This window comes from Equus caballus, chromosome 1 (genome assembly GCF_041296265.1).
Source record: "Equus caballus isolate H_3958 breed thoroughbred chromosome 1, TB-T2T, whole genome shotgun sequence".
Lineage (NCBI taxonomy): Eukaryota > Metazoa > Chordata > Mammalia > Perissodactyla > Equidae > Equus > Equus caballus.
In genome coordinates this window covers 62,896,509-62,915,979 of record NC_091684.1, presented here as the reverse complement: position 1 = coordinate 62,915,979, position 19,471 = coordinate 62,896,509, and the positions used below count along the sequence as shown (strand labels likewise).

General features: G+C 34.8%; 1 protein-coding gene across 6 annotated transcripts in view; it reads right to left on the bottom strand.

Annotated features, from left to right (window-relative positions):
• The window catches only part of ADK (adenosine kinase), a 523,666-nt gene that overhangs the window by 259,991 nt on the left and 244,204 nt on the right, over window positions 1-19,471 (bottom strand). For all 6 annotated transcript variants that reach the window (XM_023625334.2, XM_070227663.1, XM_070227653.1 and 3 more), the window contains 2 exons: window positions 5,403-5,575; window positions 1,549-1,657 (listed from right to left, as the gene is read on the bottom strand). In XM_023625334.2, coding sequence (XP_023481102.1) covers window positions 1,549-1,657; window positions 5,403-5,575 — 282 coding nt within the window. The remainder of the gene's footprint in view (window positions 1-1,548; window positions 1,658-5,402; window positions 5,576-19,471) is intronic.

The following is a 19,471-nucleotide window of genomic DNA, read 5'->3' as shown; positions in this document are numbered from 1 at the left end:
TTCAAATTTTAAACCATGTGCTCTTTGAAATTCAGACTTACAGATGTAAGATAGTTTGAAATAGCACACAGATCCCTGCTAAAGAATCAAACTACAAAACATTAACAAAGAAATTAACAAGACATTAACCAAAAAATCAGATCATTTGGAGAAATAAAATAAAATAGAAGGTAATCAAGAAGGAAAAATTTTTAGTTTTTGAAATGTTTTCTCACACACTGGCAGAGGAGGTAACGTGACTTTCTTCTACATAATCCTCTCGATGTAAGCATTTATGTGACAGTTATAAAGAGGTAGGATTTCCTATACAGAGGAATCAATAACAACCTTGTAAAGCCTACAGCAGTGCACATAAACATGCTGTAGGAAATATTAACACTAGACTGAAAGAAATAATTAAATTCTCAACAAACATGTTCCTACTGGATAATCAATCTTTTACACGTCTCACCAGCACCAGCTGTTTCACAGCTCAGGTAGTGAATGGCAGCAGCTGTTATATCAAAACCATAGATTATATGCATATGAGGTGCTTTTAATTTTTCATAGGTATCTACTTATTTGTGACCAGACATGGTCAACTCATATTAAATAAACACAAGGTATTCAATGGGTGATTAATTCAGGAGGATTTTTAGTACAGTCTTATTTTAGAAATAAATTCTTAACCAATTATTTTTATGTCATAAGACAATAATTCAAATTACATATTGCCCTTGTTCTCAGATTTAAGAGATTTGTCCTGATCAATGTTTCTAAAATATTAAGTTAAATGGTAATTACTATGGAATAAATAGCAATTAAGATTTTTTTAGGCAAATAAGCTCAAACTGTTTGCAGTGAATATTTATACCACTAATATTTTCCGACACAATGCATGCATCATTCATAACAAGTAGCCTAAAAATATAAAATGTAAATTTGCAGAATTACCTCAAAAGATCTTAAGAAACTGATTTAATACAGAATTTGACAGTACTTGTTAAAGAAAAATCTATGAATAACATATCCAAAAAGAGGTAGACTTGAAGGTAAATAATATAAACTATGTTACCATACAGTGATCATATGTCCGTTCTGTATTTGTAATGGTGAACCTAACACATGCTTTGAGAAAAATAAGTAATTCGCAGCATAAGGGCTGGCCTCATGGCTGAGTGGTTAAGTTCCCACACTCCACTTTGGCAGCACAGGGTTTGCCGGTTCAGATCCTGAGCACGGACCTACGCACTGCTCATCAAGCCATAGTGTGGCAGCATCCCACATAGAAGAACTAGAATGACCTACAACTAGGATATACAATTATGTATTGGGGCTTTGGGGAGAAAAAAAACAAGAGGAAGATTGGCAACAGATGTTAGCTCAGGGACAATCTCCTCAAAAAAAAAGAAGAAAGAATTTGCAGGACAAGTAATGGACAACTATTTAAAAATTTACATCAACTAACAACTATAATTTATAGAGTAAATACGTAACAAAAATTTGAATTAAGTAAATACTTACTGCTATGTAATATGTACCAAAAATTTGAATTAGGTAAATACTTACCGCTATGTAATAAACTCTTGCTTTTTCAACCAACATCCAGTTTTTCTCCATATCAAGATGTTTTTCCTTTTTATAACAATTGGCAGCAGCAAGATTAGCTACAAGGGACCTACAACAACAACAAAAAGCATAGGTTTTACTTACACTGTTGCCAAACTTGTCAATTAACATTATTTTTGCAAATTTTGCTGTATATTGACTATAATAAATATATATAAAATTAATTTTGTTTTGGGAACTTTTTGAAACTTCTATGTGGCCTTTGAGAAAAACAAAGATGTTAATACATGTCCTAAATACGATGTGGTATTTTGAGAACCTGGCATTTAAGTTACATTTTGAAACTAACATGATACGACTATCTACTTTCTACATATTAATAGTTCAAAATGCAGTTAAGAAATATGCTACCATGCTGTTACGCAGAAAAAAATATATATATATGCTAGTAAAAACTTCATTTTTAAGTATCAACATGCTGTACATTTATTATTTAGTCTAATACTTTAGAAATCAAGTATGGGATTAATTTCACAAAACACACATATAAATGTAGACTGTATTTACTATGAGGAATTAATTTGCAAATCATTACATTTTAAGGACTGGAATAAATTTAAAGTAGTTTCTATAGTTGAAAACTCCCTGTGCTGGTTCAGTTTTACAGCTAAAAGATCTAAGCAGGATACTGCATTTAAAATCTTGCTGCAAATGTCACATAGAGCTTTTCATTATTGCCCAACAGTTAAACTTAATAAAATAATTATTTACATTACAAACAAATTAATAAAATACTTTCCTGGGGCCAGCCCCAGGGATGAGTGGTTAAGTTCGTGTGCTCCACTTCGGTGGCCTGGGGTTTCACGGGTTTGGATCTTGGGCGCAGACATGACACTGCTGATCAGGCCATGCTGGGGCAGCATCCTACATAGAGGAAGTAGAATGACCTACAACTAGAATATGCACTATTTCCTGGGGGGCTTTGGGGAGAAGAAGGAAAAAAAAAAAAGACTGGCAACAGATGTTAGCTCAGGTAACCAATCTTCAAAAAAAACAAAACCAAAAATCTTTCCCTCATCATTCTGACTCAAACTAGAAAATAACTTGCCAATTTTTCATTTTGCTAATCAAATGCTCACAGTTACGATTTTAAAAAATCCAAATATATCATCTCACCACTTGAGAATTTGGTAATATAGCTGGTTTCTCTGTTAAGAAAAAAATAGATCGATTCTCTTCCAAAACTCATCCACATGCCAACCGACTACTGAAGGATACATCTGTTTATATTCAATTAAATGAAGGAAAATAAGAGTAACACACACATTGATAAATTCATATGAAAAAATAACTGTTACATACTTTAGAATAATTAGGCCTAATTTATAAAAAATATTTTAGTAATCAAGACTTTAGTAAAATTTTGACAAAAATGGTTACTAAATAAAAGCAAACATTTCCAGTATCAGCTACTAAACTCAATTTCGATACCAAAACTACTCTTCGATAGGAAACTACATAACTTCTCCAAAAGAAAGATACACATATTCTTACCTTCCAAATGTATTTAGATACATTTGGAGAATGAGAACGTGGATTGGGAAGATTATATTATCCAAATTCTTTGATTCCCGAGTTTTGGATAGTGGCAGTAAGAGTTACCAGACCTATCTAAAACAATTTATCCAATTTTCTGAGGTTCCACAATTTGGACAATGAGTTAGACCGTGACTTCCAGTTTTTGACTTCCAATATCATCTGAACAAAACTGATCATTATAGGGGCCAGCCCCATGGCTGAGTGGTTAAGTTTGCTCGTTCTGCTTCAGCAGCCCGGGGTTTTGCCAGTTCGGATCCTGGGTGTGGACCTAGCACTGCTCATCAAGCCATGGTGAGGTGGCATCCCACATAGCAAAGCCTACAACTAGAATATACAGTTATGTACTGGGGGGCTTTGGGGAGAAGAAGAGAAAAAAGAAAAAAAGATTGGCAACAGATGTTAGCTCAGGTGCCAATCTTTAGAAAACAAACAAACAAAAACTGATCATTATAGGCAGATTAGTATATAAATTAAGCTGCTGGCATCTGGGAGACCTAATATTATCATAACAGTTCTTTAAAATAGCAATTTACCATATAAAAACAAGTTAGCAATTTTACTCTAGCCTGAGTGGTATCAGAGGCAAAACTTGACCCATTTCTGACTAATGAGAAAACTTCGCACCTGCACATAAAAGTTGGTTTTAGAAAAACTGAAAAAGGGGGCTGGCCCCGTGGCCGAGTGGTTAAGTTCGCGCGCTCCGCTGCAGGTGGCCCAGTGTTTCGTTAGTTCGAATCCTGGGCGCGGACATGGCACTGCTCATCAAACCACGCTGAGGCAGCGTCCCACATGCCACAACTAGAAGGACCCACAACGAAGAATACACAACTATGTACCGGGGGGCTTTGGGGAGAAAAAGGAAAAAATAAAATCTTTAAAAAAAAAAAAAAGAAAAACTGAAAAAGGAGAAAGATCTAAACAAGAATATTTCAAATATGTTTGAACAACGGATGGTTTTATTTATTGAAACTTTAAATTCATAAAGTTCTCCTACACACACAAAATAAAGTTACAGGAAAGGATTAAAAATGGGTTTGGCACTCTGTTTTTGCAAGTTAAATTTTAGTTATTTAATGACTACTGCCCAGAATACTGTCAGATCCTTAACATACATTCACGTTTGCTGGAGGTCAAGGAGTGAGCAAAAATAAAAGGAGTAAGAAAGGGGAATGGAGCAAGGGGAGGAGAAAAAACGGAGGAGATTAAGAAAGGAAGACAAAGAAGCAAATAGAAAGGAGGGAAAAGAAGGGAGACAGGGAATACAGGAGGACAGACTAAATATTTCCAGCTATGAGGAATACAAAATTTTAGTGAATCTCTATTTAAAAAGAGAAAATCTTTGGTGATTCTAACAATATAATAGCTAGGAAATTTACTTTATTTTTCCTTTGCAAAGGAGAAAAAAGCCTATGCTGATGAGCAATATGGTAAAAATGCTGTTAGCAACACATGAATGTATTGAAGGAAAATCTCCATGTAGCTGCAAAAAGCACAAATACAACCAATGCATGGAAGGCCCTGAGAGATATAGTTCAAATTCATATACAGAAGAATTCTCTAATAAGCAAAGTTGTAGAGAAATGTAATGGGTTGCTTCTTGAGAAGTGCATTACTCAGGACTGAAGTTTTTTAATATGGATGGATGACTATTTGCCAAAAATGCTTTAGATGTCCTAATTCATATGAGACTAGATATAATGTAGTATTTCATATATGTTAAAAAATACATATGTAGGGACTGGCCCCATGGCCGAGTGGTTAAGTTCATGCGCCCCACTTCAGTGGCCCAGGGTTTCACTGGTTCAGATACTGCGCACACACATGGCACCGCTCACCAGGCCACGTTAGCTCAGGTGCCAATCTTTAAAACAAAAAGAAATATGTATATATGTATTTGAATATTCTACTCTCAGGATATGGTGAAAAGAACATTCTTTCTAATGCCAGTTTGGCAAGAAACTAGCCACAAGACATTGAATAAAATGCTTTCCTTTTCTGATCCTAATTATAAAAAGTAGAGATTAGACTAGACAATCTCAAAAATTTCATTCTCATATGCCTCATGAAGACAACAGCAGGTTCAACAAAGGAAATTTTTTTAAAATAAGAAAAAATGATACAAGGAAGAAGAGTTTATTAAATATTAAAAGCAATTATAAACATGAGATCTAAATTCCAAATTCAGATTGGAATTCAGAGTATACCAGTGTTTAAAAAGCCAATTAGTACAGGGCTTCCCTTGGAATTACACTGACCTGTTGTCATCAGTGATGCACACAGCACAGGTTCCTGTTGGTTGCTCATTCTGTTCATAATAATGAGCATCCACATGGACTTCAGCAGTTTTTTTCTTCAGGATCTCCCCAAATTTATCTATTCCGATGCATCCAAAAAATGTTGCTGCTTTGTGTGGTTGCTGAATCATCCACTGAAAAATAGGAACATAAATAATATTAATGGGTCAGAAAAATAGAACACATAGTTCAGTATTCTGCCATAGATGGTGGCATAAAAGGGATGCTTAGAAGCTGTGGCAGTTATGAATAGAATTCCAACCCTGTATTAGAATAATAAATCTAATATAACCACCACATAAAATGTTATTATACTACTTTCAGGGAGAGAAACAGAGCATAGCGGTTAAGAGCTCAGAATCTAAACTCACACAGACCTTACGTCAATGCTGGCTTGATATAGGAAAATAATAGTGAGTCCCAACAGAAGTAGTATAGCATTGTCATTAAAAGCCCAGATAATATGTATTAGCAGTGGTTGTCACTATTATTGTCATACTTGTAGTAATTCATATATAAGTTAAGCTAAACTATGCTCATGTCTAATAAATTGTTTTAAAAATTCAGAAATAAAGTGTTAAAAATTTCAATTCTAATCTTATCATTTCATTAGTCTCATAAAATTTAATTTCTCTGCCATAAATTAGTGACAGTGGATTTCTTTCAAAATGCATATTTTTCACTGATATGAAATGTTATCTTTCATAATTAGTTCAAATTCCTGAGGTTTCTAAAACTTCTATTAGCTATCCTAAAGCCACCATCGATTTTGTTTCTAACACTTATAGTTAGCAAAATACAAAGTCAAAAGACAATAAAATCTTATCATATTCTCAAATATTTGGAGTATAAAAGAAATGCATGTATATTTGAGAGTTAAAGGAATGAGGAGAGAAACAGAAGGTAACAGAGAGAAAAGCATAAGATAAAGATACAGTAACCGTCTGATGATCTAGCAATCTGACTTCTAGAGATTTATCCTGAAGATACATGTCCACAAATGTAAAACAACACATGTATACGTATTCTTTGAGACATTATTTGTAATAGGAAAATGTTGGGAACGACCTAAATGTCCATCCGTATAAGACTGGTTGAATAAACTATGATAAATCTATTCTGTGGTATACCACACAGCAATTTAAAACAAAAAAGAAAAAGGAAAAGCTGTATGGAATCATCCATCTATATGGAGTAATTGCCAGGATATTTTGTCAAGTAAAAAATAAAAAAGAGCAGGGTTCAAAAGTGTGTATGAGTGTATATGGTTTAAGAAAGAATTAAGAACATATATTCTTTTAGTATATAAACATATTCTTTTAGAATTTACATGTAATTTTAAATTTGGTTCTTCTACAAAAGGAAACATAGGAAAAATAAACCAAAAATTAAAATTGTTTTCTATAAGGGTGGGTGGCAAGGAATGGAATACAGAAATAGGGAAGAAGAAAGACTTCTCTGAATGTAATACTTCACATGAACTTGACTTTTCAAATGTTAAAATTTTACTTTTTTGAAAACGAAATTCAATTTAAATTTCAAATTCAATTAAAAGTGGTAAAGTTTAATACAATAGAAGTAAAGAAATCAAAGAAAATATCAAATTGCGACATAACCACAAAGAAAAAAATACAAACAACTTTTCAACATACTGTTAACTTTTCAACCTACTAATACAAGGAACAAAAACAAAAAAGTCTTGAACTTTAATAGTAGGTTTATTGTTGGTAACGACATTGGGTAAAATTATTTTGCGTCTATTGTAGGACAGTGAAATGGACATAAAGTTGATGTCGCTGGGAAGCAGGCTTGAACTGCTGTGAACTAGGCTTGCAGGATAGGAGAAGGACAATACAAATATGGAATGGGGCAAAGGAAGAATGTTCCAAGCAAGAAATTTGAGGGAGACTATCTCAATCAAATGATTTAACTTAGTTTCTTCCCTTACTAAAGATGCTGACATTATATGCCTCCTGCTATGATGCAATGAGAAATACGAAGTATCACTTTTATATAGTATTCTTGTCAAAAATGTTTAACCTGAATCTAATCATGATGACACAATCAGGTAAGTCCAGATTATGGCATATTTTATAAGTAACTGGCTTGGACTCTCAAAAGAAGGAAATGCCTAGAAAGACATCCCACAACCCCCCTAAAAAAGGTGGAAATATTGTTGTAGATCAAAGTAAATTAATGAATATGACAAATACACACACTGTGTAATCCTTACTGGGTCTTGGATTAAGAACAAAATCATGGGGCCGGCCCCGTGGCCAAGTGGTTAAGCTCGAGCACTCTGCTGTGGCGGCCCAGGGTTTCATGGGTTCAAATCCTGGGTGTGGACATAGCACTGCTCATCAAGCGATGCTGAGGGAGCATTCCACATGCCACGACTAGAAGGACCCACAACTAAAAATACACAACTAGGTACCGGGGGGCTTTGGGAGAAAAAGGAAAAATGAAATCTTAAAAAAAAAAAAAAAAAGAATAAAATCAAACAGCTATAAAGGACACTAGTAGAATAATTGTTGAAATTGGAATACTTATATCAGAAAATAGTACTGTATCAATTCTAAATTTCTCAAACAGAGGATAAATACTTCAAAATGGTTTGGATGAATTAATTAATTAATTAATTAATACAAAGAAAGAGAAGCAAATGTGTTAAAATTTTAACAACTGGTAGATCTATGTGTGAAGGGTATAGGGAAGTTCATTTTACTATTCTTTCTACTTTTTCTGTAAGTTAGGAAATTTTCAAAATTAAAGAGTGGGTCAAAGATATTATAACGAAATCAATCATTCCATTTAAAGACTAGTAATAATTTGAAATTAATTTATTCAATCTTGGATATTATCAATCCATTTATTAAAATGAGTAAATCACATCAAGCAGTTAATATCTTAAAATGCATCAATATTAATGCCTAACAGATTTTAAATACTTTAAACTAGACTTAGGGAAAGTATAAATTTAACAGCAGAGAATATGTATTGTTCTATAAATTACTTTTAGTCATGTAGAAAGGAGGGTTAAATGATCAGCTATGTCTCTTTTATGTAGAAAAAACAAGCCAACAACAAATTTTACTATGATTATTTAAATAACTTAATATGCTATCAAAATAATAGAAAACCATTCAGTGAAATTGAAGTCATCATAATCAAACTTTACATATTCAAACTATAATCTGAAAAGGGGGCTATATCAGCTCACTACCAGGCTTAAATTTGACTTATAACACTTCCATAATTGGTATTTAAATGAATTGAAATATCTCGATTATGAATCAATATTCCTTATACCTGCAAGACAAAAATGGACAAATAATACAGATATTCAGCAGGTTTTGTTATAATTCCACTATTGAAAATTTCACCACAATGGCTAACATTCTGGCTATTTCTGATATTAGCATACCAGGACACTGAACAAAATGTGAGAACCTTATTTTTGATCAGTTATTTCCACTCAAAAGTTAGTCAATCTAGAGGCTAGCCCAGTGGCATAGTGGTTAAGTTCGTGCACTCTGCTTTGGCAGCCCAGGGTTCACAGGTTCGGATTCCAGGTGCGGATCTAGCATCACCACTCATCAGGCCACGCTGCGGCAGCATCCCACATAAAACAGAGGAATATTGGCAACAATGTTATCTCAGTGACAATCTTCCTCACACACACTCACAAAGAAGTCAATCTAAAAAATGCAAGTTTAGTAAGCCAAAGTAGATACACAAAAGGAATAGAAGCCATGTTTACTGCACTTAATAATCTAGCTGAGTAAGTAAAGATATAACTAAGAAAGCTGAAATAGATGAAAAATATCAACGTTTTTAGTTTCCAAATTAATTTGTTAAGAGTTCTGTTAAAGTTAGAGTTGTCCTAAAATTTTCTCTCAAACACAACATTACCAACACCTAACCAATTTCCTACCATTCTGACATCCAATCAATAAATATTTAGTGGGTGTCTACTAGAGGATAAAAAGATGAAAATAACAGTGTCCCTAATACGAAGTCACAACTGCTACTTTTTCAGATTCTCCAGGAAAGAGATTTAACCATGTTTTCATATTTCTTTTAGCTAAAACAAATGGCCCAGCTTCTCTTTGTTTATATACGTATAGTATATCCTTAAACACCTATCTTTAACTTCCCCTTCAGCCATGAGGGAGCAGCAGGGTCTAGAATTACTCTTGTGCTGTCAATAACTAGAAAACAAAACCAAAAGGAAACTACAGAATTTTCAGACATTGGACAACAGGCAGAGAAGGGCTGTGATCTCTGACAGATAAGAAACAAGGTGAGCCCTGACATCATGCAAGCTCTATGCCAAGAGGCAATTTCCAGACTAAATGCTGCAGGTACAAAGAAGCCCAGCATTCTCACTGAAATGAGGGGACAGAGATAAGTGTTCAAAGAAGAAAAAGAAGGCTAGCAATTACGGAAAAGAGTTTCAGAGAGGAATAAGCTGAAATCCATACAGAATAACTCTTGAGGCTTTGGCTGGATACCAACCTGTGCATGCTTAAGGAATATATGAGATCATAGGGAATCTAAATAAATGCTCTAGGATTAAAAAGTGAGTTTATCAAGGTCTCAGGATTCAAGATCCATTCACAAAAGTATAATATAATTCTATATACTATCAGGGAACAGTTGAAAATTAAAATGAAGAAAACGTCATTTACAATAGAACAAAAAATGAAACACATTGGGACAAATTTAAGAAAACATGTGCAAGACCTATACATAGAACACTACAGAAATTCGGTGAGGAAAAAAAAGCCTACATATATGGAAAGCTATAGTACTATGTTTATGGATTAGAAAACTCAATATTCTTAAGACAGCAAGTCTCCCTAAATTGATTCATAGATTCAATGAAACACCAATCAAAATCTGTTTCTTTCCTATGAAAGATCAGATTCCTGCTCTGCCTGTTGTGAAATGTCTGAAAATTCTGCCATGTCTGCAAAATTTTCATAAATGTTATTAAGATATCAAAAAGCAGATTCTAGGGGCCAGCCCCATGGCATAGAGGTTGAGTTTGGTGCACTCCGCTTTGATGGGCCAGGGTTCACGGGTTCAGATCCCGGGCACAGACCTACACCACTCATCAGCTGTGCTATGGTGATCATCCACGTATAAAATAGAGCAAGACTGGCCCAGATGTTAGCTGCTGAGGGCTAATCTTCCTCAAGCAAAAAAAGAGGAAGATTGGCAACAGATGTTAACTCAGGGCAAATCCTCCTCATCAAAAAAAAAAAAAAAGAAAGAAAAGAAAAAAAAGAAGCTGATCACATATTCAATAGTAAAAGAAAAAGGAACAAGAATAGAATAGCCAAAGGTTAGGAGGTATGTCAGTGACGGAAATCAACATTGCCAAATCCCAATTTCTTCAAATATAAAATGTGGAATATAATCTAAGATCTTGTAAGGATGTTTTAAGAATTAGAAATAGACTAACAAGACGTGCACTTCAGTTCATCTATTATAGTTGGATCACTTTTATACAAATGAAAGAGCTTCACTATACTATAAATAACTACACCTAACTGGAGAACAAGAAAAGCACAGGCATAATTGGTAACTTCAAATAAATACGTGGATTAGGGTCAGGCCCAGTGGCTAAGTGGTTGAGTTCGCACGCTCCACTCTGGTGGCCCAGGGTTTCAACGATTCGGATCCTGGGCGCGGACATGGCACGGCTCATCAGGTCATGTTGAGGCAGCATACTACATGCCACAACTAGGAGGACCCACAACTAAAATATACCGCTATATACCGGGGTATTTGGGGAGAAAAAGCAGGGGAAAAAAAAAAGATTGGCAACAGTTGTTAGCTCAGGTGCCAAAAAAAAACCACGTGGATTAGTTGAATTCAATTTTAAAAGCAATACTAAAGGCAGAATGTTACCAGAAAACATCCAGGAGGGAGATTAATTGCAGCTGAGGGGATCAGAAAAGGCTCCCAGAAATGGGTGACATTATCAATCAGTTTTTGAACGATGGGTATAATTTTCAAAAATGGCTATGACTTGGAAAGAAAGTAGAGGCATAGAGTACTTGCCTCCTTTCCTGTCTTAGGAATTTAATCATGGTGTCCCTAAGGCAAAAGAAATTCCATTTAAGTAGTTAGTTCCAAACAACTTAATAACTATTATTTTGTAACAATTTAGCACCTGTTGCGTGCGGCAAAATTCTCAAACCTTGGAATCAGGTGGTGATCACCACCCTCATTTCCTATTTCACATTGATTTTTGTGCAGTACCTGTTTCTTAATCACAGAAACTACCAAAAACCAGTTTTGCAGAGTATATGATACAACCAAAAAGAATGCAGCAATTTAATGTTAGAACGGAAACACCTGGCCAATAGGCACATGAAAAGATGCTCATCATCGCTGATCATCAGGGAAATGCAAAACTACACCAAGATATCACTTTACACCCATTAGAATGAAAAAAATATCTAAATCTAATAGTAACAAATGTTGGAGAGGTTGTGGAGAGAATGGAACCCTCATACACCGCTGGCAGGAACGCAAACTAGTGCAGCCACTATGGAAAACAGTATGGAGATTCCTCAAAAAATTAAAAATAGAACTACCATACGATCCAGCCATTCCACTACTGGGTATCTATCCAAAGAGCTTGAAGTCAGCAATTCCAAAAGTTCTATGTGCCCCAATGTTCACTGCAGCATTAGTTACAATAGCCAAGACATGGAAGCAACCTAAGTGCCCATCAACAGATGAATGGATAAAGAAGTTGTGGTATATATATACAATGGAATACTACTCAGCTGCAAAACAGAACAAAATCATGCCATTTGCAACACATGGGTGGACCTTGAGGGAATTATGTTAAGTGAAATAAGCCAGTTAGAGAAGGATAATCTCTGTATGACTCCACTCATATGAGGAATTTAAAAATGTGGACAAAGAGAACAGATTAGTGGCTACCAGGGGAGAGGTGGGGTTGGGGGTGGGCACACAGGGTGAAATGGTGCACCTACAACATGAATGACAAACATTAATGTACAACTGAAATCACACAAGATTGTAACTCAATTAAAAAAAAAAAGAAGGAAACACCTGGAGCTAGTGGTGCATGCTGTATCTGACAGATGTCACTGTTTGCCTAGAAAATTTAAAATATCCTACAGACCCAATGTGGGTTTGCTACAGCACCCAAGGAGCCTTTGAACATAGTTTGGGAAATAAAGGATTATAGCGTCGACAAAAACAATGAAAAAGAGAAATAAAGAATTAATAGGAGTATAATGACAGAGCTGCTATATGCAAGGGAAGAAACTGATGGGAAAAGTAGATCTAGGCCAGATCATTAAATGCCACTTTAAGAAGTTTAGGCAGCATTCTGTAGGAAGAAGGATGGGCTTTTGAGCAAGAGTGAGATGATAAGAGCTGATGCGTCATTAACGTAAGGGATCAGGAGGAGAACACTTACAACTGAATTTAAACAGGGGCTGAATAAGTTACATATTAAGCTTCACATGAAGAGTCTTTAACAACATATGGAAAGATTTCTATTAATTATTAACTTCACCTTCCAGGTGCATTTCCTTTTATCAACTAAATGCAATATTTAGGACAATATAACTGACAATGATTTTCAAGAGCCAGTCACTTCTAAGATAGTGCTATATACTTTAATTCACGTCAGAATAGAATGATGAAGAATGACACCTAGATGCTAAAATAGTTGCAGAATAAGCCAAAAATAAGAAATTTTATACCAGAAAACTCAATAAGCCATTTCAGGAAAACTATAAAGCACAACTAACAGAAATTAAATGTCAAAACTGGGAAATAGCAACAAGCAGATTGCAAAGGGAGATGAGGAAATCAAAACTGAAGTAGTTGGTTAGGAAAACAGCATATATCACATAGTTTAAAGGACTCATTCTTTCAAATGACTGATATACTACCAAGTGAGACAGAGTAAAACACGAAATTTTCATAAATATTATTAAGAACCAATTCTCCCTGAATAACTAGTACATTATACTCCTTTCCTGCCAAAACTGCTCTATTTCCCAAGTTGGCAAGCATCCTATTAATAAAAATTGATTCCAAATAATCCTATTATTATCTCCATCAATGGTTCTTTTGTATTTTTATTGTTAAATACCTGTTAACATCTGTTTCTCAGAAGAGATTTTGGGAAACTTAGGCCTAACAGGAAAAAAACATAAATCTTAGACTCAGATGTATGTAAGTTCATTTAGCCATTTGATGATAAATTACACCGTCTATCAGAGATATATTTTTTGCAGAATTATTCTGAGAATTGAACAACAAAATGTAAGCAAAGTGCCTAAAGCAATGCCTGTTAGCAAGTACTGATGATGATGACAATTAACAGGCCACTGATATGATAAAAAGAATTTTTAGTCTAACTTCTTTCAACTCATTCCATAAATATTTTCTGATCACCTACCATTTGCTGAACATTACTGTAGTAAATAATGGATAAAGCAGCCTTTCTCTATTTCTTTCATAGGCTTCTTTTCTCCCCATCCCTTAGCGTTCCATAGGCCTGGATCTAAGGATTATCTGCTCTTCTCACCTATATGTTTTCTCCAAATATGGTCTAATCTACTCCCACAGTTTCAATTACCATGTATACACTGAGACTCTTCATCTCTATTTTCAGATTACTGACCTGAACCTTCAAATACCTATAAACTCTATTTTGCCTACTAACTCTACATACTTCTACTTCTCTCTATCTCCATTATTTCTACTTTAGTGCAAGTCACCGTCTTCTCTCAGCCTACTGCCAGTGTCTTTAAAATTTTTGTTGTTGTTGAAATATATTCACATACCATAAAATTTACCACTTTACAGTGTTTCCCTTATAGTTACAAGCTTATGCAACCATCACCACTATCTAACTCAAGAACATTTCAACACTAAAAAAAGAAACCTGTGCCCATTAGCAATCATTCCCCATTCTTCTCCCCTACTCTATCTCCCACAATCATTTGCAATAGTTTTTTAACTCATTTCCCTGCCTCCAGTTCTGTTTCCCTCCAATCCACTGCACTTTTAATGATCTTTCAAAAATGTCCTTCAATACTTACCCATTTCTCTTAAGCAAAGTTCAAACATAAACTTTATTGAACCATCTACTGCCTCTCCAAGTTCATCCTACAGTATTACTCTCTTGAATGCAATGTTCCAGCACAGTGAATACTTCATTCCATTTGTATTCTGTCTCATGTCTTTCCAGCTTCCTACTTAGGTGTTAGGCCTCACTTTCTTGGTAAACTTCCTGAACACTAGAGTATACGCCCATGTCTCATGTTGCCAGAGGAAACTGTATCAATCCTACCACAAAATTAATTCAACATAATTGTAATTTCCTGTTCAACACACTGTTTTCCTGGCTTCTTTGATGTATTTCTACATCTAGAAGTGGGTCTGTCATTTTATGCACTTAATAAATATTTGTCAAATAAATGAACAGGAAACCCATAATTCTTTCTTCATAAAGCTTACAATTTAGGGTTACATAAAAATTACAGAAAAAAGTACATTACTATAAGATACACAGAGAAAAAGTTATTGTAGCAGCTGGGAGTAGCATGTACCTTAGACTCTGGGGAGTGGACAAAGATTTCCTAAGGGAAATACAAGAAACTGTGTCCAGGCTAAAACTTGTAGGAATTATGGGACATGGTGGGTCTTGGATGGAATACTTAATTTTCAAAGGAAGAAGGATGACAAAGAAGATTAGAAGTAAAAAGGAGACTATTGGAATTATAGAACTAAGAGTAAATTCAGTACTCCAAAGGGATTTTGGTACCTTATAAATGCAATGAATAAAGATGAATAAGAAAAGTTCTTAGAATCAAAATGCTTATAATCTCTTCTGTAGTCTAAAGATATAGCATTTTCTAAAGCACACAATAAATGCACACTGAATGTATTCTACTTGGAGATATCATTAGTGATATAACCATTAAACCCGTTTAAAGATTCAGCATAGGACCTGGGATAAGGTTAGCACAGAATAAATTTTAAACATTATTATAATTCCTACTCTTGTAATTATTATATCAGCATCAACAACACTATTGTTATTGCTATTTCGAAGAGAAATTGTTAAGTATTTAGAATAATAATAAGGAGTCTGAATGTAATCTTCTAAGAAGATTTGTAGCCCACCCGAGGTCCATGGGCCCCTACTAGTGCAAGGTATGTGTGGGATGAAGGGCGAAATCTATGAACTCCCTAAAATGATAAAGAAACTGAGACGCATTTTTTAGAGGAAAGGATTCACAGATTTCATCAGATTCGTAAAAGGGACTGGGCCATCCAGACCAAAGAGAAGGAGACACGGGGAGAAGGTAGCTATAGCGAGGGAGGAAGATCTTTTTTTTAACTAGGTTATAGGACGGAACCAAATTAACCAAGAAAACCATTTAATCCAAAGATATCCAAATTAAAAAATATTGTAGAAGTTATGTGTCCTTAAAACAACTTATATTATCTGAAACTGTTACTAAATTAATTTCTTTAACTATCAACAATAACTAGCCTGGATTTATTTCCATAGGTCTCCAAAACCAGGGGATAAAAAATAACACAATGCATGAGTATGGTGTTATAATAGGTTTCAGGTTTTTAATCAACTTGACTTTCACCAGAAGCCTTTAAGCAACAAGATTTCTAACAAGTGGATAGTATATATTCTACTTCTATGTCCTTCCAAAATTTTAAAAATCATGCCTACTTTTAGTTTCTTGTTTACATACAATGAAGCCTACATTTTAGGTTGGGGAAAAAAAATCTCTTAAAGTGAACTCAGATCTTTTAAAAAAACCTCTGGAAAATGTTTTCAGAAATAGAATTCAATATAGCATTTCCACAACATTAATGGAAATTGTTAAATTCCTTTACATAATGAAATGATGTTCTAAATATATATGGCAATATGTTGATGGGGTTCAGGACACGCTACACCAAATTATGGCACATTGGCTGAAGGAATTTGAGAAAATGGCAGAAACAGGAAGGTCATTCTGACCCTCCCTTCCCTTCTCCCCTGAAACAGGTCATAAAATCCTCATGTTAGACGTGTCCTCTCTATACCTAGAGGAAAAGAACATCTTTATGTCTGAAGACAAAAGGATGCCAAGAACTCTAACTAAAAGACCTTGCTAAGTCTCCCCCAGTTTACTATACTTGCCTCATACTTTCTGACCTATCACATTTCCACTAAATTTCCCACTCTTCATCAAACCTAGCATAAAAATACTCAGGCCAAATTGTTTCTTCAGCTCTTCATTTCCTTATGAAAGCTCCCACGTCACATAAAATTTATGTTAAATAAATCTGTATGCTTTGTCAGTTTAATTTTCAGACCCAGCCAGGGACCCGAAGAGGGTTAAGGAAAACTTTTTCCTCCCCTATAACCCACAAACAACTTCAAATTAAAGGAGATTGTAGTAATAGCTGTTCTAGAGTTTAAAGAACATTTTTATTCATCTATATATTTCATTATAATTTAAAATAATTTCCAAAATCATTTATCATTTTCCCCATATATTCCAAACACCTTCCCCTGACAACTTAAGAAAAACTGTGCTAACACCAGATATAAACCAAAGGTTCAGCTGAAAAACACTATAATTAGCTAAAGATGAGTTAGAAACAAAAATACAGTTAAGAGCTAAATTAGTGAGTACTTACTATACATTGGGCATTACGCTAGTTCTTTACCCACTACGTTATATCAGTTAATCTGATCTACCAAGCACGAGGTAAATACTATTCCAGTCTCACAAGTGAGGAAAGAGAGAGTAGGTCAGTGGCAAAGCTCAAGTCTCTATGATTTTAGAAGATATACTCTCATTCTTTACTCTAGATATGAGGAAAGAAAGGGAAGTAAGGAAAATCATACTAGAATGAGTGTCATCAGACCTTAGACATAGGGCTGGCTTGGAAAAGAGTAACTGTGTAACCTCATATAAGTAACAATCTCTCTAGCTATCATTGTCCTAACTTGTAAAAGTGAGAAAATTCTAGTGATTTTCTAAGAGATCTATCACTTCAAGCTATGAAAAAGCAGAAAAATATACTATATATAAAACAAGAAAATAAACACCATAGAACTTTATTGTGGCCAATTACAACTGGGACAGAGGGGGCTGGCCTGGTGGCGCAGGGGTTAAGTTCGCACCTTCTGCCACTTCTCGGTGGCCCGGGGTTTGCCAGTTGGGATCCCGGTTGCAGACACGGTACCACTTGGCAAAAACTATGCTGTGGTAGGTGTCCCACATATAAAGTCGAGGAAGATGGACATGGATGTTAGCTCAGGGCCAGTCTTCCTCAGCAAAAAGAAGAGGATTGGCAGTAGCTAGCTCAGGGCTAATCTTCCTCAGACAAAAAAAAAAAAAAAAGAACTGGGACAGAGAGGTGAGGACAGTAAAAAACCTTTAGAATAAACCACAGTGGTCTTTAGAGGTAACAGTGTCACTCAGATGCTTTTGCCGAGAAATTCTACAAAATCCACAGAGAAGCAAGTCACCTAATAACTAAAGAGTAAGAGAAGAATTGAGAAAAATCCTAACCCTTTACTATCTCTAGCATTCACGTTATAAAAAGCAAAGTCCCTCAAGGCAGTCAACATCTGCCCATCAACACCTATCAGCAGCAACATCAAAAACATAACGCAAAGGCCAAGTCAAAGTTTAAGACAATGATGAACTATGACAGCCTCTATTAAATTACCCCTTCCTTCAAGGTGTGTTTGATCAAAACAGTAAAGTTATTTTCACTCAGTCACATAACAAGCTATTTGTTGAGACTGAAACATCTGGTCAATATCTCCTAACACTGCAATTTCATGCACAGTTAGCATAAGGACACGTTTCTTCTCCTCTTCTTTCAGAGACCATAACGGTGGCACATATGGCTGATCATTTCATTCAAAGAGGATTCAATTCAAGGCATCACACACAATCGTCTGTACTTTATGGTGTTTTAAGTCTACCTCCGTAGTTTTGCATCATCATTGCTCACTGATGTTCTCTTCTACTATAAAAGCCTGCAAATATGACAGAACACTTAAAGCTTAACAGCTTTCCTCCACTGGAGTTAGAAAGCATTTAAGGCAAAGAATCTATAAAGTGGCAGGTGGTTTTCTATTGCTAAAAACTCCCAATACATTAAACTATTTACCATTTTATTTACTATTTAAGCAAAGATCTAGCACAGATTAGGAAAGTAATTTTTAATGACAAATCAAATGCTTAACTTTCTGCATGAAAGATCTATGAAAGTATACTCTTTTGGTATAATTTTAAATTATAATAAATGACTTGAAAACAATATCACAGGAATATTTAAAAATTAATTTTAACAGGGGTTATCAGACTTTTTTTAAACTTCACAAAGAGCAATTCTATAAGAAAATAAGAATGCTACAATTTTATCAGTCCAATATGCTGAAAATTTTCCATTTGAAATTCATTGATTTGTTGTCATGGTAACAGGGCTCTTTCTTAAACACTTATAGTAGTAAACCTGAACTCATACCATAGACTTCTCTTTTCCCCTTTCTTCCTTTAGGATAATAGCTTCAAAGGAAAAATTGGGTGGAGGTAGGGGACATCTTTAAAGCTACTGTTTCACATCTCCTTTGTCACACCTCCCTGATAGTATAGTAGTATAATTGCATGAGGATAGTTACCTTCTGAAATATAAGATTTGCCTAGACATTAATAACTAAACAAATTTCAATGAGGAAATATTCTTCTAGTGATAAAGAATTACTTATGACCATCTTACAATAAGTAGCATGCAATGGCTGATTAAAGAAGGAGAATATCACCATGACCGAATTGAAATCTAAGTTAAAAGTAATGTCCAGGGCTGCTACTCTAGCATATAATTTAAATATTTTGTTTGTTCATTTGTTCATTAATTTAGTCAGTCAATCCAATCTAAAGTCATTTATGGAACACTTCTGTGGGCCAGACACCACGCTGGCACTG